The sequence below is a fragment of the Penicillium diatomitis genome (assembly GCF_028827545.1).
Source record: "Penicillium diatomitis strain IBT 30728 chromosome Unknown utg000009l_segment0_segment0, whole genome shotgun sequence".
NCBI classification, from domain to species: domain Eukaryota; kingdom Fungi; phylum Ascomycota; class Eurotiomycetes; order Eurotiales; family Aspergillaceae; genus Penicillium; species Penicillium diatomitis.
Window position 1 is genome coordinate 738,196 of NW_026623181.1, and position 20,777 is coordinate 758,972.

Sequence of the window (20,777 nt, forward strand, 5' to 3'; positions counted from 1 at the left end):
ACGGACTCGACCTCTTGATCCGTGGGTCTCCCCGTCCAAGCATCCTCGGCACCATCACATTGATCTCCTGCGATCCTCAGGTGGCTGGAGGTGCATATTCTTGCATGGGACTCGGGGACTTGGTATTATTGTTGTCACGCTGAGCGTGTGCCTGGCAGGGTGTTCCGCTGCAGTTGCACTAAGTTTCTACTAGTCAATGTCCGTTCTATTAGTTCAATTACTACACTGTTACTACTACTACTACTGCTGCTGCTGCTGCTGCTGCTGCTGCTGCTGCTGTACCACTGCACTGATTATGTGAATTCGGAACGACCGCATTCTCTCCAATTCTGTCCCTTCCACTTACCTACGGTCTTGCTGTCTTTCTCCAGACCGATTATTATTCTCTGCGACAAACATCCATCTACCGTACTTTGTTCCATTGACGGACTGGACTGGTGTACTTGATCGGGAAGGACTTGATACAGGTCCTAAATTACACTCACCTACAGTCATTCTTCCTTCCAGTGACTGTCTGCTGTCAATCGCAATCCGCGCGACCAGTCTGCCCCCTCCCATCTGCTCTTCAACCACTCTCTCTACTTCTTGATGGCGTCGGTCCGAACGTTATACTGCTGATCTTCGAGGCAACCCGCCCCAAGAAAAAAAAAAAACCAGAACTGTGACGGCCTGCCTCTCTTTCTTTCGAGCCGGTCACTCCCCTGCTTCCTCTTGCTCTTCCTCTTCCTCCTCTTCTTCCTTTCCTTCTTTCACGAAGCAAGTCGAGATTTCTTACCGACCCTTGTTCCATCTCTTTTTCCCCCGCAATCGAATTCATATCCGACGAACTCTCTTAATCCCTTTCTCTTCCCTTCCGGTCGCGATGAAGGTACGCTATGAACCCATTCTCTCTCCCCTTCTGCACTGACTCCGATGACATACCTCCATTTTGAGTCTTGCCTCCTTCGGATCTTTTGAGCTCGTGGCTGGACGTGTCACAACTGGCATGGACGGTATCACTCGGATTGAGCTTCTCCGACTGATTCACTCCGCTTTTTTTCTTGAACAGGCCATCCGACGCTCCTTGAAGGGGGAGAAAGATCCTAGACATCACCAACATCACGTCTCTATCACCCCCAAATCTGCAATCGCAATCTTGCCGCCCAAAAAAGTGAGTGTCTTCTTTGCGACAACGTTGCGCATTCAGATGCCGCCTTTGCCCCGCCGGTCAAATGCTTGCTACGTCTATACATCAACTCTACCTCCGATCCATCTCGCTTTCTTTCTCTCCCTCTCTCTCTCTCTCTCTCTTTCTGTCGCCTTCCTTGTATAGCCGACTTGTTCTTGCTCTTGTTTCCCCTACTTATCTGCGCCTCCAATTCTTCTTATCTGGTCCGGTCAAGGTTGATCCATTCCTTTGTCCGTTGCTTTTCAAGGGCCGTGTGTCCCAGCCACCAAACTTCCACCCTGCCTCCTCCTCTTCTGCCTTTCCTGTGCCTCTGGCCGCAAAGTTCAGAGACACAAAAAGAGCAGGAACCCCGACAAGCGCCCCTCGGTTGCGACTGGAGAATTGCCCACTGCCGCCACTATCCAACTGGATGGGTTCCAGTGTTCCACCCGCCTGCCCCTCATCACATTTTCCCTCTGCCCTCCTCCACCGGTGGCCTCCCCTTCTCTCCCCCCTGGTCGTTCCTTTCGGTTCCTTGCCTGATTCACTTAAACCCACGGGCCCTTGTCCTTGGTTCAATTGCCCAGCGGGACCAATCCACTTTCCAAACACGGGCGAAATCTAAAAAGCAGTCGCAACTTCGCAACAGAGAGATTGTGACAGAGAGAGAGAGAGAGCGCACGACTCACCAAAACACCCGCAAACACAGTCACTAACATCATCCCCGAATCGGGTGGTCGCGCGCGCATAGGTCATCAAAGCCCTCTACGATTACACTCCCGAGCCCGGTGCGACCCAGGAACTCGGCTTTAGCAAGGGCGACTTCTTCCACGTTATCAGCCGCGAAGACGATCCAGACTGGTACGAGGCCTGCAATCCCCTCATCCCTAGCGCCCGAGGGCTCGTTCCCGTCTCCTTCTTTGAGGTCATCGGCAAAAACGAGAGGGACAGTGGGGGTTCCGTGGACTTGCACAAAAAGGACCACTACGACTCTGGCTTCTCCGATCGCAGTCCCACCTCGGATTCTTCCACCACCACCCACTCCCGACAAGGCGCATTCAGAATGTCCGCGCTCAAAGGTCAGGGCGCCATGGTCTATGGCATCGTCCAATATGATTTCCAGGCCGAGCGACCCGATGAATTGGATGCGCGCGCCGGTGAAGCCATCATTGTCATCGCCCAGTCCAACCCCGAATGGTTCGTCGCCAAGCCCATCGGTCGCCTCGGGGGCCCCGGCCTGATTCCGGTCTCCTTCATCGAGCTGCGCGACATGCAGAGCGGCCAGGCGGTCACCGACCCCCTGGAGGCAGTACGCCGCGCCGGTGTGCCCAAGGTGGAGGAGTGGAAGAAGATGACCGCCGAGTACAAAAACAGCAGTATCACTCTAGGCAAGCTCGACCCCGCAGGAGGCGGAATGGTCTCCGTCACGTCGGGCATGGACAAGATGTCAATGGGCGCATCGCATCCCAATGCTGGTCGTATGAGTCAGAATGGCAACAATGCGGTAAGTCGGCCAATTCTCCGATCGGGGGTGCTCTGTGATCCCACTGCGCGGCGAAACCCTCATTCTAACCACATATGAACCAATAGGGGATTCATCAGCGCAACGCCAGCAAGGGTACCCTGTCCGGTCAAGCGGTCGGGGGCCATTCGCAGCCGCAAAGCTACCAACAACTCCTGGCGCCGGTGGCCGCATCGATCCCACGGTATTGCTTCGACAATGACAAATACTGGTACATCATTGAAGCCAAGATGGAGGACGGTCGGTGTTGGGAGCTGTCTCGCTACTACCACGATTTCTACGACTTCCAAATTGCGCTGCTCACACAATTCGACGATGAAGCCGGTAACCGGGGTCGTCCTCGCACCTTGCCCTTTATGCCGGGCCCCGTCACCCATGTCACCGATGCAATTTCGAATGGGCGTCGCCAAAACCTTGACGAATACATCAAGAAACTTCTCTCCATGCCCCCGCACATCTCTCGCTGTCAACTCGTACGTCAGCTGTTCGCGCCCCGCCAGGGCGATTTCGAAATTGATCCGAATGCGTTTGGCGAGGAGGCACGCTATTCGGATCAGTCACATCACTCCTCCTCTGGACTGGAGCAGTCGCGCAGTGCTTCTCGACAATCCTCCCAGGCGCCAATCAGTACGGGGCCTGACAGGGCATCGCAGCAGCGCACCCCCGGCGGCGTTGCTCCGGGGGGGTTTGCGGTTCCGCCTCCCATGAACCGACAAGGAAGTTCTTTGACGCAGGTGTCGACCAACTCCAACGCGTCCGCCATGAAGGTCAAGGTCTTCTTCCAGGATGATCTGATTGCCATTCGGATACCCGCTGGTGTAAGCCTTGCGCATCTTAAGGACAAACTTTGCGATCGACTCAAGATCCAAGAGGATATTATCGTGCAGTATCGCGATGAAGCTTCGGGGAGCTACATTGATCTGGCGTCAGATGCCGATTTGGAGCAAGCCATGCAACGGAACACCAAGTTGACACTGTTTGTCAACATTGCATGATTGAGTTCGGGCCACTGCTGGCCAACTCACTCTTGCCTGTTTGTGTGTCTCTCCGGCTTCGATAATCGTCTTCGGTCCTATTTCGACTTATTTGCCTTGACCTCTTTGTGGTGCTTCCTCATACCCGCTACTGGGTGTTTTGGCGTTCCGGCACCCTTCAACCTGCGAGGGCTTGTGCCGCGGCTCATGCACTCTCTTCTCTGTTGACTAATGCTTTCCCGAGCGATGACTTTTCGATCTTTCCATTGAGTGAACGTTGACTTGTCGCGATGCTACGATAATGATGTGTGATGTTTGGGCATGGCTTTCCTATTCCTTTTACCCTTCAGATGATCCCCTTTTATACCTCGTTTTATTTTCCCTTGTGTCTCCAATCTATTTTTTTCTTGTTTCTTCGCCTGACGCCATTTTACCTTGATCGTGCTCGCTCCCTATCTTATTGAGGAACTTTGTGGTCCCATTTTTCGCCGCGTTTCCCCTAGCAGCGGTACCTGTTGATTTTCATACTCTTATGAAGTCGTTTTTCCTTTTCATTTGAAAATCTCTTTTCATCTTTCCGAGTTTCAAGATCTCTTTGCGCATTATACATCTGTACATATGCTTTTTCTTGTTTTTGCATACATGGATAAAGCTATCTGCTTGTCAATTTCTGGGCATATTTGCCAAATACCATACATGTCTCCTATTCTCACTGCACATACTGTACGCTGTACGCACATTCCATACACTTTGTGGTTGGTTGACAAATAATGTTGTCTACGGCACTCTCGCTCAGGTCACTCTGACTCAAAAGTCAACAGTCAACACACGAGTAGACGTCACGTGACTCGGATCGTCGGCCGGGACGTTTTCGCTTGCCGCCTCAGGAACCGCGCCACCCGTCGGAGCCAGATGAATTGCCGGTGTCTCGAGTTTATGTTCCAGTAACTTCCCTGTGGTTTTGTACATATTTTTGAGCCTGCTCACATGGTGGGGGAGTAGCGCTGCACTTCTCTCAATCAGTTTCATCTCGTGAGCCCACTTGGCGAAAATTAGGCATAGAGTATCTTATTTCCAGATATTCCCCTGCCCTACGGTACCTGGCGCACGTCAACCGCCTTCCCCGGAGAAAACAAGCCCTGCGGCGATACCTCGGCTACAAATTTCACCTGCCCGCCGCTATTGTTTCTCTCGATCTTCCGCACCCCCGCAAAACAACCGCTCGTCTCTTCGTGCCCACAGGCTTGCAGCTTTTCTCAAAAGTTGGCAAGCCCATACACTACTCTGTAGCCATGAGACGAGCACCACCCAGACTCCGTGCGGGCTGCGTCCCAAGCGCGGTGTCTCGTCCTCGTGGCGCGCTGGCCGCGCCATTGTTGCCTCATCGCGTGGGGGCAGGAAGTGCCCGCGCTGGCCGAGAGATGGCACTCTCGACCTTTGCCAGCACCCGGTCTGAGGCGCTTCGAGTGACTGATCGGTTGTGGAGTACGACTGGCTCATATGCGACTATTGTCCGTGAGCAGCAGCGAGGGTTCGCGACCCCCGCCAATGCGGCGCACAAGGGGAGCACACTCGAGACGAAGGACCCGAGTTCTTCCCAGGATGGGCCGATGAGGGAATATGACCTGCGGGTAGAGGAGGGTCGTTTACGGGATGATCCTTATCAACGAGGTGAGTGAACGTGCGTGTCGCATGTCGCATGTCGCACGTTGCATGTTTCAAGAGTCCGAGTGTAGCTCGCGCAATGCATATCTTTAGCCTCAGTTTGACTTAATATGTCTTCGCAGGCATCATTCAAAACCTTCAAAATCTCTTCGAAGCCCTCAAACATTACTCTCCACCTCCGGTTATCCACCCCAGCGTCGCATCTCTCGATCGCGCAGCCAAAAAGTCCTTCTTTGGCTCCCTCTTCGGCTCCGGCAGCAGTAAAGCCGCCAGCTCAGGAGGAGCGCACAAGGACCTCCCCAACGGCCTTTATATGTATGGGGATGTTGGTTGCGGCAAGACCATGCTGATGGATCTCTTCTACGACACGCTGCCTTCAAACATCAGGACCAAGTCCCGAATTCATTTCCACAATTTCATGCAGGATGTACATAAACGCATGCATGTGGTGAAGATGAAGCATGGCAATGACTTTGATGCGCTGCCTCTTGTCGCGGCTGATATTGCTGAGACAGCGAGTGTCTTGTGTTTTGATGAGTTTCAGTGTACGGATGTGGCGGATGCTATGATTTTGCGACGGTATGTGTTCATGATCCGATTTCGCCCAAGCGCAGCTCAACTTGTTCTTGTCATGGCTGTTGTCTGAGAGAATCATGTGGCCTTAAATGTTGACTGTGTCAGACTCCTTGCATTCCTTCAGTCCCACGGTGTCGTCCTCGTCACAACATCAAACCGTCACCCAGATGACCTATACAAGAACGGCATCCAGCGCGAGTCCTTCATCCCCTGCATCACCCTCCTCAAGACCGCTCTCAACGTCATCAACCTCAACTCGCCCACTGATTATCGCAAAATTCCCCGTCCACCCGCGGCTGTCTACCACAACCCCCTCGGCGAGGAGGCCGAACGCCATGCCCACAAATGGTTCGAATTCCTGGGCGACCCTATCGACGATCCTCCTCATGAAACTTCCCACGTCGTCTGGGGCCGCAAGATTCGTGTCCCCGAGGCCAGTGGGAAAGCGGCTCATTTCACCTTCAAGCAGTTAATTGGAGCGGCCACCGGTGCAGCGGATTACCTCGAACTAGTTCGCCATTATGATGCGTTCATCGTTACAGAAGTCCCAGCAATGAACTTGAATCAGCGAGACTTGGCACGCCGATTCATTACTTTCATCGATGCCGTCTACGAGAGCAGGGTAAGTCCTTTCACATCCTATCTCCCCACCTAAATCACGCCCCCCTCCCTTCCTCCTCCCTCGATTTATCGGCTTCACACCAAACTAACCCGTTCATCAAAACCTCCCCAGGCAAAACTCGTCCTTACCACCGAAGTTCCCCTCGAGAACCTCTTCCTCTCTCAGGCCGACATCCAAAGCTCCCTCAAGGCGAACAGCGGCGACGAAAGCTCCGCCTCCGCCTCCGATATCTCCGACGCGATGCGCAATCTCATGGACGACCTGGGCATGTCCGAGCAAACACTCAAGAACAGCTCTATTTTCAGCGGCGACGAGGAGCGCTTCGCGTTTGCGCGAGCGTTGTCACGGTTAACGGAGATGGAGAGTCGCGAGTGGGTTGAACGCGGTCTTTTGGGGGTTGGGCAGAAGACGGAGGAGGAAGGGAGGCAGGAACGGGAGGCTTGGAAGAAGACGAGAAGTCATTGGAGTGAGGATAACATGTGATTGCCTTTTGTCTGCTACATTGAAGCCTGTTCTTGGATGATCGACTTTGGGGGGTTTTGAAGCAGAAGCGGATTTTTTTGGAGGGTTTCGTCGTGATCATCGTTTTCTTTGTCTTTTTTTGTTGGTGGTTTGTGACATAGCATAGCTGATTATGATATCCCATGTAAATAGCCCTGAATAGCCACTGACATCGTTTTCTTACATGATACGTAAGGTACCTTGTCATCATATCTGCAGCTGATTCCAAGACCGAAGGAGTAACCAGGTCTTTGCTCCAGTCTGGGCAAGCTCTACGAGCCGGTTCCGATCTCACCAAAACCTAGGCTTCGGATGCATTTTCAATCCATTGAGATTGTGGTGCGCATCTTCTACATATCTAGTTTGCTTCGATGGCTGCCAAGACTGTCTTCAGACGATCTAGGTTATGTCCAACGAGATGGTTTTTCGCAGGCGCCTGTGACAGCAAGCTTCATGCACCAGACTCCCGGCGCTACATTCTCTGTAGGTAGATATTGTATTTGGTAGATGAGCACCTGTATGGGCTGGATTGCTACCTAGAGCATCCATGTCGGGAATTCGCACCCCTTTCATGAGCGCTTGATTACAATTGCCGGCGACTTCAAACTCTTCTCAGAGAGCCCCAGAGCGCCTCTCGAATCTTGGATATGTTATGAACCAGAGTGCAGGGATCTCCAGGGTAAGACGCCGAATCTGGATCTAACCAGAAGAATTACTGCCGAACAAGCACTTGAGCATCGCTCGTTCAGTTACGACGCGGACAAACATGACAATCGCTAGGAGCTCGTACCTCGCCAGATGGGAGGCATCACAGAGAGCATCCGCATCAAGCTAGTGTAAGACAGATCATAGCGCTTCTGGCGGATCTAAATCTACAATGGCGCTAGTTTCAGCGTACGGATGAAATTGTTCCAAGATCGAGACAAGCCGTGGCTACCCAATATCCACCACTCAAGCTTTTTTGGCAGTTGATGTGCAATTTCCATCTGCATTTTGAGCATCCCCTTGTAGTGTCACTGGATGGACTCTCGCCAAAGAGGGTCAAAGACTGGCTAAATGACATACGGACGAAATCAAGATGAGCGAATCAATACTTTTCAAGGGCAACTACATGCTCTGAATCACCAGGAACGTCTTCATCAGGTCGAGCTGCTGGAATTGCGAGGATGCACTGTCACTGATCAGTAGTCAGTACTACTCACGAGTCACAGTCACTAGTTGTTCAGACTTTACCGCGTTCCCACACGAGTCAGTTGCACGACTTGATAAAGTGTGGATGCGACAAGCTCCGCCCGATGCGGTCCCGAAAATGATTTGGTGCCGAACATGAATGACGTCACATTCGAGAATCAAGTTCTAGACTGCCGCTGTTGGTCGATTGTTGCCAAGGTGAACACTGTTATTCTCACTCCGCTTTGAAATGATCGTAGCTCAGTGAACTTTGAAGGGCCTCGGTAGTCATCGAGTTGATCAGTAATTGCGGCGCGTGGGCTTCCACAGCCTACCTAAGTGCTCGGCAGATGCACACGGAGAGGCAACAGGCAAGACCCTTTCTCGGCACTGAGTTGGAAAGAGCCAAATCACCAATTTCTCGGCCGGTATCCAATGGTTTCTTGAAAACGTCCGACAGATCCGGTAGGTAATTGTAAAAAGCCTGGATTAGTCTTCGTTTTGACGTCTCGCTGCGTGCAAAATGGCGGAATAATATTGCGGGGTTCACTCTAGTCTCTAGTCTCTACCACTGCTACTACATTCATACAAGTACACAGTAGTTACACAATCGTTCCGTCGCGGTTCACCAGCTGAAAACCAGTAGGCAGTGGGCAGTTGGGTGATGGAATCTGACCCACGAATCAACCTGGCCAGATTCCCAAGCGCTGTCATTCAACGCGCTGAAACAGGCACGCATTTCAACTATTCGGCAGAGTTCTGCAGAGGCGTGGGTCATGGTTTGCTCATGGTTCTATGACATTTGCTTGTGATTGGACCAGTCGAGGGCGGTGATAGTCTCTTATGGAGTCAACCGGTGATCGTCTCGTCCGTTCGTGTCGCCATACACAGAGCGTAGAATCCAACAAGATGCCCCAGATGGCAAGTTCTGGTGGCAGGTTCCCGGCCAGGTTACCCCGATCCTGACTGGGACACCGAGTCTCCGACACTCAACCGCGGAGAAGTCTAGAAGTGGGCAGCTTGGGTAAGCAGATCAAGGGAGACGCGATCGCCTACTTCTCTCGGCGGTTTGACTGGTGCGGCCCTGCTATATACCTGTCTCGGGGTTTGGCTCTGATGTGGATATTACATCATGGTCGGGGAACCGGACGGATGCAAGTGAAACTGTCTCTGTCAACGATACTTGATCTGAGGGGACATGGACAGGCCATATAATAATGGGCGCAGGGGGCTCTCGGACTCCGCTGGCCTGATTGTTTCTTTTGACTAGATCACTTGAAGAAGACAGACACTACAACACAATGTCTGCACAACAGCAAATAAACAACGCCAAGTCCGCAGATGGCAAGATCAAGGACTTGGAGAAGGATACCTATGAGTTGAACGACAAGCAACACATGACCACCGACTATGGGGTCAAGATCTCTGATCCCGACCACTGGTTGCGTGTGGTCAATGAGAAGCAGACCGGCCCCAGTCTTCTGGAAGACCAGATTGGCCGTGAGAAGGTGTGTTGAGACATCGTGAAGTCCCAGACGCTGCATGATGAGACAATGTCCATTAGTATCTAACAAACGCTTCCTCACCAGATTATGCGCTTCGACCACGAGCGTATCCCCGAGCGTGTAGTTCACGCCCGTGGCTCTGCCGCTTTTGGTACTTTCAAGCTCTTCGAGAGCGCAGAGGACGTGACCTCTGCCGGTGTTTTGACTGATACCTCGCGTGAGACCCCGCTGTTCCTGCGATTCTCCACCGTCCAGGGCAGCAAGGGTAGCGCCGACACTGTCCGTGATGTGCGCGGTTTCGCCGTCAAGATGTACACCCCCGAGGGTAACTGGGACATCGTGGGCAACAACATGCCCGTCTTCTTCATCCAGGACGCTATGAAGTTCCCCGACGTGGTTCACGCCGTCAAGCCCGAGCCTCACAATGAGGTCCCCCAGGGCCAGAGTGCGCACAACAACTTCTGGGACTTTATGTACATGCATTCGGAGGCGACGCACATGAACTACTGGGTAAGATGGTCTAACCCGATCCAGTGTTCGCTGTTCTTGGTCTGTTGCTAACATGATGATTCTTCACGCAGCAAATGTCTGACCGAGCCATTCCCCGATCATACCGTATGATGCAGGGATTCGGGGTTAACACCTACTCCCTCGTCAACAAGGAAGGAAAGCGCCATTTGGTCAAGTTCCACTTCACACCCGAGCTTGGTGTTCACTCATTCGTTTGGGATGAGGCTCTGAAGATCTGTGGCCAGGACCCCGACTTCCACCGCAAGGACCTCATGGAGGCCATTGATGCCGGTCACTTCCCCCGCTGGAAGTTCGGTCTGCAGCTGATTCCCGAGGAGAAGGCCGACAGCTTCGACTTTGATCCCCTGGACGCCACCAAGGTGTGGCCCGAGGAGCTTATCCCCATCCGCTACATTGGCCAGATGGAACTCAACCGTAACGTGGATGAGTTCTTCCCTCAAGTCGAGCAAGCCGCCTTCTGTACCAGCCACGTCGTTCCTGGTATCGACTTCTCCAACGATCCCCTGCTGCAGGGCCGTAACTTCTCCTACTTTGATACCCAGATCTCTCGTCTCGGTCCCAACTGGCAGGAGCTGCCCATCAACCGTCCCGTTTGCCCTTACATGAACTTGGTCAACCGTGACGGCGCCGGCAAGCACCGTATCACCAAGGGCACTGTGAATTACTGGCCTAACCGCTTCGGCACCAACCCTCCCGCAGAGCCCTCCCAGGGTGGCTTCACCAGCTACGCCGAGAAGATCCAGGGTACCAAGGCTCGCCTGGTGTCTGAGAAGTTCAAGGAGCACTACAACCAAGCTCAGACCTTCTACAACTCGCTTTCCGAGATTGAGAAGATGCACGTTGCCAAGGCATTCTCCTTTGAGCTGGACCACTGTGATGACCCTATCGTGTACAAGCGCATGACCGAACGGATCGCCTCCATCAGCATCGAGCTCGCCGAGACTGTCGCGACCAACGTCGGTGGCGATGTGCCTGCCAAGCCTCCTCGTTCCAACCACGGCCAGAAGGCCAAGGGTCTGAGCCAGCTGGAGTACATGCCCGAGAAGGCCGTCATCGACACTCGTCGTATTGCCATCCTCATCGCCGACGGCTTCGACTTCAACGCCTACACCACGATGAAGCAGGCTCTGACCGAGCGCGGTGCCTTCGTGTTCACCATCGGGGCCCAGCGCAAGGGTGTGACTTCCGAGTCTGGACACACCGTCGTGCCCGACCACTTCTTCGTCGGTATGCGATCCACCCTTTTCGACGCGACCTTCGTCCCCGGTGGCAAGCACGTCGCCGAGGGTTTGGCCAAGAGCGGTGTTGCCAAGCACTGGATCGCCGAGTCCTTCTCTCACCTTAAGGCCATTGGTGGTGTCAACGAGGCCGTCCCCTTTATTCAGCAGCAGATTGGCCTGGATGCCGTCGAGGTGGCTTCTGAGGGTAGTTCCTTCACCGAGTCCTACGGTGTGGTGACTGGATACGGCGATGCACCTTCCACGTTGAAGATCGCCGGTGAACCTGGTCCCAACTCGAAGAACGTGGCTGAGCAGTTCATCTGGCACATCTCGCGTCATCGTAACTGGCAGCGTGAGTTGGATGGACTGTCTGACCAGGTCGGTGCCTAAAAAAAAGGATGACAGCATGGATGCTGGCCGACGACCGGTCCACTTTTTACCAATCAAAGGGGGTCATGAGTACGAATGTCTGCAATGTTTTATAGCGAGTCTTTTCATGAATAATTAAATCCATCTATTTACCCGCAATGGTATAAAACTTGTTGTCTCCGAGCCTATTGTCCCGCGAGTAGCTTCACCACACCTGCACTGGAACTGAAATGTGTGTGCTGATGTGTTCAAGTGTTGTCAATGGTGGTACACCTACCGTGTGATCCTAGATTAAGTCCGTACAGGCACCCACCCTGTAATTTGCAGTTCAATTGTCAATGGATGCCCATCCCGAATCTCCGTATTGATTAGTCGTCTCGTGCTAGAATATAGGACGATGGCCTACTAGGTAGCTGTCGGGTGGTACTTGGAAATGGAGAAATTGTTCTGGAACTGTCGGAGTTCTATTAGATCTTGGCACATGTACTCTACTATCTAACCGATTTCCCAATTCTTGAACTAAGTTTGACGGACTCGAAGTTTACTGTTAAACTCATCAGTCACTCCAGTCTCCAAGTTGGCAGGCATTGCTCACGGCGCAAGTTTATCTCGAAATGGTTAGTTGCTACAGGTGCTCTTATCAAACAAGTCAAGCTAATCGGCTCCACCGCCAGGGTAGAATCATCACCGCGCAGAGATTGGAAAAGCGCACGACATGCTCAGTGAAAAGAACCCATCGCATCCTATAGAAACACCTCCGTACACTCCCTCGGTGTCTTCGAAATGTCGTCACACAGCCCTGTCTACGAGGAATCTCTAGTTCTCACCGATCAGCTCCCACTGCGTGAGTACCGCATCAAACCCGCGGAAACCTTTCCGCTATCTCCGAGGCATAAACAGCTATACGATAGCACTCCACACCCTCACACTCACACTCACAGTCCGCAGTGTAGCTCTGACTTGTAAAGTGCTAGGCCACTTCTCCACCTCGGCAAATATCCCGACGTTGGACAGAAGTCTATGCTGCATGGCTGTGAGACCAAAGGAAGGTCTGATAAGCGAACCATCTCCGCTTTCGACTCCCCTCGGTCTCTTATCATGCGGGGAATATACAAACGGATATCGAGGATTCCGGCAAATGCCTATCATTGCTCTACCAATTTGAAGATCAACATCTGCACATACTAAGATGAGGGGGGAGATAAGACTGAATTGCGGGGTTACCCAGGTGGCACCGGGGTGAGCGATTTATATAAAGGTAGACAGTCAAGGGAGACAAACGTCAGACTTACACGTATCCCACGCCTCCACCTAAGATCGGTCCCTTGGTGCTCTTGACTACCTGTTGGCTAGCATTGGGACTTCTTTTCTTGAGGGCCTTCCTTCTGCTTCTGCAAGAGAACTGTTGGTCCATTCGGTCCTCACACGCACGACAACAATGTCATTGAACAATTGGGAACAAAAAGCGCAAAAGGGACGAGATATTCTTCAGAACTCGATTCCCAAACAGTGGCTTTTACCCGAGTCCCGGCTACCACCCACCACGCAGAAGAATGTGATTCGTTTCATCCGGGAATCGGGTGCTCTGAGCGAGCATGAGCTCATGATCACCGATTCCTCCGCGACGGAGTTGGTACGAGAGATGGGACGGGGGAAATTGGCAGCAGAAGAGGTCGTTGTTGCGTTTTTGAAGCGAGCCGTTGTGGGACACCAGCTGGTAGGCTGTTTCACCCCCATGGACGAGGTTCATCCAGCAAGCTGACAATGATCGTATTCCAGTTGAATTTCGCGACGGAATTCTTAGCCGACGAGGCGATTGCTCAAGCTCGGGAACTTGACAGATTCTATAAGGAAACAGGGAGATTGATAGGACCGCTGGTGAGTGAGGCCCAACATCGAGTGCTCGCCGTTGTGAGACTGACGGATTTCCTTTTGTTCAAATTAGCATGGCGTTCCAATCAGTGTCAAGGAACATGTTGGAATGAAGAACAAAACATGCAACACTGGATTCGTGTCCTGGTACGCAATGCTCAATTCAGCTTCGAAAAATAAACACAGCTCGTGATGCTAATCGTTCTTCCAAGGATTGATAATATAGCCACCGAAGATGCGCATTTGCTTCGACTTTTGAAAGATGCCGGCGCAATCTTTCATGTCCGAACTAATCAACCTCAGTCATTGATGGTATGTAATCCTAGAAAGACATGGATTGGGTTTATGAAGGAGTACAGCCGGAACTGACACAAACCAGCACCTTTGCTGCAGTAACAACATCACAGGGACAACCTTGAACCCACACAACCGAACCTTGACACCGGGCGGATCCTCTGGTGGTGAGGGCGCTTCTATCGGGTTCAAATGCTCGCCTCTAGGTGTAGGTACTGATATCGGTGGTTCCATTCGCTGCCCGGCTGCTTTCTGTGGCGGATATGGGTTTCGTCCAACTGCGATGCGAAACCCGATGGCTGGAATTCAAGTTGCGTGTATTGGGCAAGAGACTATCCATGGTGTTGTCGGCCCTATGGCAAGTACGTCGGTAGATGATCTGGAATTGTTCCAGCGGGCGGTTCTCGATCAAGTGCCCTGGGAGGAGGAGACGTCCTTGATGCCCGTGCCTTGGAGCAATGTCATTCCTAGTTGGGACATCACAATTGGAATCATGTGGGATGATGGGTAAGTAAGTCTGCTGGATGAGACGGTGGAAATGGAAACTTTACATTGACATTCAACACCCAGAATTGTCCGTCCTCACCCCCCGATCACTCGGGCCTTGCGCATGGCCAAGGAGAAGCTTGTCAGAGCGGGAATCAACATCGTCGACTGGAAGCCATATGACCATGAACGCGGCTGGAAGATCATCGTAAGTAGAAAGAAAAACCCATCCTCCATCCTGCTGTCTCCGAAGACCCCGTCCAGACTAACACTATCCCCAACCAGTCCGCTCTGTACTTCCCAGACGGAGGTGCTCTCACACGCAAAACACTCGCCGAGTCAGGCGAGCCTGCTCGCCCATTAACAGAATGGGCCCTATCCTACTCTCGCCCAACACCCCTCACCCACCCAGAAGCCTGGACTCTCCAGCACGAGCGTGACACCTATCGCGACGAGTACCAGGCCGCACTTAAATGGCACCAAGTCGACTTTGTCCTGGGCCCTGCATATCCAGCCGCGGCAGCCGTGATGGGCGAATCTCAGTACTGGAACTATACGGCCATCTGGAACATGACGGACATGCCTGCCGTCACGTTCCCCTCGGGTCTTGCTGTGGATCCAGGGCTGGATGCACTCACAGAGCAGGATAAGAAGTACATCCCGCGAAACGAGATCGACAAGAGAGAATGGGAAAAGTACCAGTCACCGGCGAGGTACGAGAACGCGCCGATTGCGCTGCAACTCGCGGGAAGACATTTCAAGGATGAAGAGACCTTGGCGACTGCGAAGCTCGTTGATAAGATTATTAAAGATGGCGTGAGGGGATTGAAGCTGTGATCCTGGAGGTTGTTCTGAAACAAGAGACGGTAATTTCCGTTCTTCGAGCCCCTTTGAATGTCGCACGAGTGAGATGTCATTTTGCACGTGAGCACACCTACTTTACCATCACCGTTGATAAGTCAGCATGTCTTGTCTGCTCTCCGCCGAGGATACCCGTCTCTTCCAAGTCAGAATATCATTCCAGGATGCGGTGTCTCAAGCTCATGCGTTCAATTCAATGAGTTTCGAGCAACCTCAATGGCAGTCTCTTCCAAAAAGATAGGTATCCCGTATGGATTAAAAAAAAGATTCCTTCATTTGGTCAAACCGTGGGTGAGGATACTTCTTATGTATGCATAGATAGCATTCTCCTAGAGCACGAAACTCAATCATCAGATTCACAAAAAAGTCAACATAATCGTAAATACATGTCACAGACCCAAAAGGTCAGTGCGTGATGGCAGTGAAGGTGGGAGGTGTAACATTATCCATTGAATCCACCAACAACACGAAGACAAAATTCAAAATCCCCCTACCACAGAAAGATATTTCCATCGTAAAGAAGAAGTGACCCTCAAACCAGATAACATGATCAACAGACCACAAGATCGAAGGGCCCCGAGGTCGAAAACATAGATACCAAATCATCAACCTTTATTCAAGGCGAGAGACAAGCAAAAAAAAAAAAAAAAAAAAAAGGCCACGAGAACGATAAAAGAAAGTGATCGATTGAAAATCACTCATGGAAAGCGAGTAGTGGGTATCAGCCGACGCTGCAAAGAAAGAAGAAGAAGAAGCACACCACTTCTATTTCCGCCAGAACATGGCCTTGCCCATAGTTCGACCGATCGACCATCTCACTTCAGCAATACGATCCTTGAGACTCGGTCCGCCACTGTAGCGAATCGGTTTAGGAGCACTGCCACCACCACGCCCGTCAGAGCTACCCCCAACAGCACTTCCACCAAAGGAGCTGGGAGCAAAGTTTGAAATATTCCCAGCATCGAACTTGGTCTTTCCCTCGACGATCTTGTGAACGACGTTCAACACCGCATAAACGGTCGAACCGACTGCGCGAACAGCAGCCAAAACGGCGACAGACCACAGCACAATAGCGAGATAGATATTCGTGCCGCCGGAATCCACGCCGTAGACTTCAGACACTGCCATGCCCAGAATCACATTGGCGACCATCCAGATGGACACCATGTATGTGCGGACGGCACGGTAGTAGTCTTCTTGCATTTGGGATTCGGAGACAGGAGCCTCGGGGACTTCAAGGCGATCTCGGAGGTTGCGCAGAGCCGCATCGTATCCGCTGTCGATGTCGAGTTGTTCAGAGGGCATGTCGATGAGGACAGTTGAGCCGTTGATCGTTTTTGCCGCGCCCAGATCATTGTGGATGACGTTGTCTCCCTTGGTGCCCCATGTCACGTCGTGGGTGTTGCAGAATGCGTAGACTTGCAGAGTGCAAATGTAACTCGGCATGAGAAGGAAGTATTGCGCAGATGAAGTGAACATGTGCCAGGGATCCAGGTAGAGAAAGGAGCTGTAGAAATACAGACCGACGGTGGACAGCATGGACACCACGATATTGACGAGGAGGGAGCTGCTGACAGCCAGGCCGTCCTCCTTGCCACTGACACGTGCCATGAGCTCCTTCACCACGAGGTAGAGGGCGCAGAACACCGTGTAGAACATGATCACGGCGTAGACAACGATGCCTGAGAGGTAGAGATTTTTGGCACTGCGCAGAGCATTAGCGTTGACACTTGATTTTGGGAGGGCGGAGGACGATACTGACCCTTGTGGTCGGTTACCGAGTGAAATGATAAACTGCAAACACATGATCAAGATACAGGCGTAGCGGAGTACAATGAAGATGTATTTGCCCATGTGGTGGCCGAAGGGATCCAACTTGTCATCGGTAAGTGATCCAGCGATGAAATAAAATGCGAGGTAGAAATTGGCCTATTGTCTCACTGTTAGAATCCTCTTCAAGTCGTGCCACACTTGTTTCCAATACCAAAAAAAGAAAAAGAAAAAAATCAGAAAAAGAGGACTTGTTGACTTACCAATCCAAGGTAAGTGAAGACAAGATTGAGGAATTGATAAACAAACTCAATATGCAGCAAGATCTTTCTCGCCAACGAATGGTCGGTCTTCCAGATCTGCCTGAAATTGAAGATCGAGTAAACAGCCGCGAAGAAAGCACCATTGAGCCATCGACGACGCTGAGAGATAAACTCCGGAACCGAGTCCGGCACATCAGTCTCTCCGACGGCATTCTTGACAAATTTCAGAACCCATCTTTCTTCTCGTTTAGCGACGAGCTCCCAGCAAAGGATACGATCTTCAGCCAGATACATATTGGCAGTGAACACATCCGCGTCCTGGCCATGCAGGGTCTCACCCTTGAAATACTGGTTGAGAGGACCTTGCCCATCAGCATCGTTCTGTAGTGCAAAGAATCGGTAGGCACTCAGTGCGCCAGGAAGCACAGTGATGTATCCAAAGACTGATTCAAGCGGTTTGTCAAGAATGTTGGACATCTTGTACTCGAAGTTTTGACTGGCCACGAGGGGGTTCAATAGCCCAAGTCCGGCCTTGCCAATACCGGCTTTGATTTCGCCAGCAGCTCCAGCAACACTGGAGTCCTGGTCAAAGGCCTTCCAAAGATGGTACAGTGCCGTTGGCTCAGGCTTGGTACCCACATCGAGCAGGATACAGATGTTAGGCTGCAGGGCCCGTCCAAAAGCGTTGAAGAACCATCGATGGGAGTTCAGCTTCTTCTTGTTGTGCTCCTTGAGACAAAATATCACTTGGCATGGCACAATCCCCTTCTCCGCGCCCTTGAATTTCAGATCTGAATCAAGGGACACCTGCGTAGTGTATTCGTAAACGTGGGCTTGCACTTCCTTCTGATTGACAATGTTCTTCGCAATGCCTTCCTGATACACACCAAGGGCAGCCAACGCGTTCAAAGTCCGCGGATGCACCTTCTTGCGACCGTCGGAGATGATGCACACCACAATCTTCTTCCATCCGTCCTTGCCCCAGGTACGAGACTTGGTACGCGAGCAGAAGTGGCTGATGTTCCTCATGATGCCGTGCATGGTTCGTGTGAAGCCAATCTCGTCTTCATTGTACATGGTCACGCAGATGAACAGCTCCGTCTCACGAGTCGTACTACCGATCTGCTGCCGGAGCTTGTAGCCTCGCGCCGTGAAGTCATCCGGATCGGATGTCACCGCAGTGTATCGCATGTGTGTGAATTCACGCTCATCGCGTCGAGGCAAAAAACTGTGGAGGATGGTCGGGATTTTGCACTCGAGGATCAGCTCACCGTTGATAAGCTGGACCTCCTTCTTGGCCATTTGAGTGGGACGCACGCCACGTCGACCCTGTTTGTCGGGGGCCGGTCCGTAGTGCAAGTTGGGATCGATCATGCTCGCTTCATCGTCGTCTTCCTCCTCCAATTCAACCTTTGTCATGTCGTCCTTTTCATCTCCGAGCATGGTCGACTCGCTCATGAAGGATCTGACACTGTCGCGGGACGTATGATGAATTCTCTGGCCGCCACCGCCGAACGGATCCTCGCCTGCCAGTCCGTCTCCAATGTCGATACTGGCATCTGGGCCTGCGGACGGAGCTGGCGCTGAGAATAGCGGCGCTGGAGGTAGTGGTCTGCGCGGACTTCCGCCATATCGTGAGCTTGGAGTGCCTGGTCGAGGGCTTCCATTGAGATCAGCGCGTTCGTACCCGACACTCGAGACCGAAGGAGGCCGGACATGTCCAGGACTCCATGGACGAACGGGAGATCCTGTGCGTGGAGGTATCGATGGGTACACTGATGTGTCGGCTAGACTTGCTGTGGGTGCAGGCATTCTGGGTGGGTTTCCCATGCTGGAAGCTGGGCGCGATGGCGAGGCCGCGCTGGGAACATTGTAATAGCGGTCATCGTATGAGGGTGCCCGTGCGGTCCTGTATTCATGCCTTGTGTTAGAACGTGGTTTCCGAGTGTCATCCATGATTGTTGAGATGCATCAAATTCATGCAGTGGATGCGGGCTGTGTTCTGCCGTAATGACCGAGAAAGGAAGGTTGGGGAGCTGCAGCATGCATAATAATCAAGCCAAGCAGATCCTAAGGGCTTCCAGTCACCAGAGCGAGGCATGCACGATGACAAACAAATCTTGGGGGTGGCAAATCAAAGATACCCACGCAGTTTGCTTCACCTGTCAAGCGTACATCTGCCCCAGGCTCGCGCACCTCGGTCGTGCCCTCGTCACGACAGCAACGGCAGGAATGTAAGGAAACTCAAGCAGCTGAAGTACAAGCAAAGAAGTTCAAATGCACTCACGGGGTAGATTCAGAATAAGCAGGCTGGTAATGTACCGGCGACGCTGGGCGACGACCGCCATCTACATCTTCATTCTCGTGGCCAACACTTGTGGGGAGCAGTCGCATTGTCGCGCCGTTATGTCGAGTCGCCGCATGAGGCGAATCTGGATCGGACAGATAGGGTGCATCGGGGTCTAGATACGCTGGAGGCGCATCACCATAGGTAGACTGTGGGTATCTATCCATAGTGCGAATGCGGAATGTGTTCGATATCGACAAACTCTATGCCCTCATGGCATGAAGATTCTTTGTTGGCGACAAGCAGCGATACTATCTGTGCAATAGCACCTGAAGTCACACCACACTCGAGGTCTTGAGCGAGAAAGTTCGTAAAGACCCTGATAGGCTCTGATTCACATTAGCACGTTGATCTGGGGGCACCCGGAATGTCCATGCTCATTATGGAATGTGCACGATGATGCTTACACACCAGAGAGAGTAATTGAGCTTTGTACTGGAGAGTGTCAATCAATAACTGATGAACAGGTTGGGAGATCGAGAAATCGCAGAAATCAAGAGAGAACGAACGATCTGGTTCATTTGCAAGCGCACGTCCTCCGCAAACAAGTCCCTCCCGGTTCCTCCGCCAGCGCAGTCAACAAAGTGGAGGTGGGTGATGGTTGTCAGGGCAACTCGGCAGGTTGCAACAGGATGTACCCGCCCATCTTACTTGAGCACGGAGGTACACCCCTTGGGTAATACTGCACGGGGCTCTCGGGCTAGTAGGATATTTGTTTCATACGAGTACAGGCTGCAGAGACAGTTCCGTGCGGAGAGACTTGCTCGTGCGAGTCGCTGACACTCTGCTTCTTTGAATGAGGCGATTGCGGCCCCGTAGATCTTGTCTCCGCTAGTCTACCGTGGTCCAGTCCGGTTGTGTAAGTCTGAATGACATCGAGGGGTGCTGTGTCTCCACCTCGAATTGTGGGGTCTGCCAATGTTCATTAAGCACTCAACTTCCAATACAGAACTTGAGATCTACCTCGACCACCTGGATATTCCTCGTAGGGTCAGGTTGTATACTTGGATCCATCCCTCGGGACGGTCGTTTTCGAGTTGATCGTGTATTTGCCGAGTACTAGGTAGTAACTAGTACAGTCC

The 20,777-nt window shown here is 52.2% G+C and overlaps 5 protein-coding genes across 5 annotated transcripts; 4 read left to right on the forward strand and 1 right to left on the reverse strand.

The window, feature by feature from the left end:
* Nucleotides 1–862: 862 nt before the first annotated feature.
* Nucleotides 863–3,664, forward strand: N7539_006782 (phosphatidylinositol-3-phosphate-binding protein BEM1; the record flags this gene model as incomplete). Its single annotated transcript, XM_056936383.1, has 4 exons — nucleotides 863–868; nucleotides 1,049–1,150; nucleotides 1,899–2,651; nucleotides 2,738–3,664. 4 exons carry the CDS (start codon nucleotides 863–865, stop codon nucleotides 3,662–3,664), a joined length of 1,788 nt encoding a protein of 595 aa, XP_056788318.1.
* Nucleotides 3,665–4,935: 1,271 nt separating this feature from the next.
* N7539_006783 (AFG1/ZapE family ATPase) lies at nucleotides 4,936–6,989 on the forward strand (the record flags this gene model as incomplete). Its single annotated transcript, XM_056936384.1, has 4 exons — nucleotides 4,936–5,314; nucleotides 5,431–5,887; nucleotides 5,990–6,506; nucleotides 6,618–6,989. 4 exons carry the CDS (start codon nucleotides 4,936–4,938, stop codon nucleotides 6,987–6,989), a joined length of 1,725 nt encoding a protein of 574 aa, XP_056788319.1.
* Nucleotides 6,990–9,478: 2,489 nt separating this feature from the next.
* Nucleotides 9,479–11,823, forward strand: catA (catalase catA; the record flags this gene model as incomplete). The annotated part of the gene is made up of 3 exons (XM_056936385.1): nucleotides 9,479–9,685; nucleotides 9,767–10,192; nucleotides 10,264–11,823. 3 exons carry the CDS (start codon nucleotides 9,479–9,481, stop codon nucleotides 11,821–11,823), a joined length of 2,193 nt encoding a protein of 730 aa, XP_056788320.1.
* A 1,417-nt stretch (nucleotides 11,824–13,240) lies between these two features.
* Nucleotides 13,241–15,291, forward strand: N7539_006785 (amidase; the record flags this gene model as incomplete). Its single annotated transcript, XM_056936386.1, has 7 exons — nucleotides 13,241–13,519; nucleotides 13,582–13,680; nucleotides 13,748–13,821; nucleotides 13,887–13,986; nucleotides 14,054–14,475; nucleotides 14,539–14,662; nucleotides 14,740–15,291. 7 exons carry the CDS (start codon nucleotides 13,241–13,243, stop codon nucleotides 15,289–15,291), a joined length of 1,650 nt encoding a protein of 549 aa, XP_056788321.1.
* A 789-nt stretch (nucleotides 15,292–16,080) lies between these two features.
* chsB (chitin synthase class II) lies at nucleotides 16,081–19,862 on the reverse strand (the record flags this gene model as incomplete). Its single annotated transcript, XM_056936387.1, has 5 exons — nucleotides 16,081–17,020; nucleotides 17,078–17,244; nucleotides 17,349–19,257; nucleotides 19,545–19,600; nucleotides 19,671–19,862. 5 exons carry the CDS (start codon nucleotides 19,860–19,862, stop codon nucleotides 16,081–16,083), a joined length of 3,264 nt encoding a protein of 1,087 aa, XP_056788322.1.
* Between the last annotated feature and the right edge of the window lie 915 nt (nucleotides 19,863–20,777).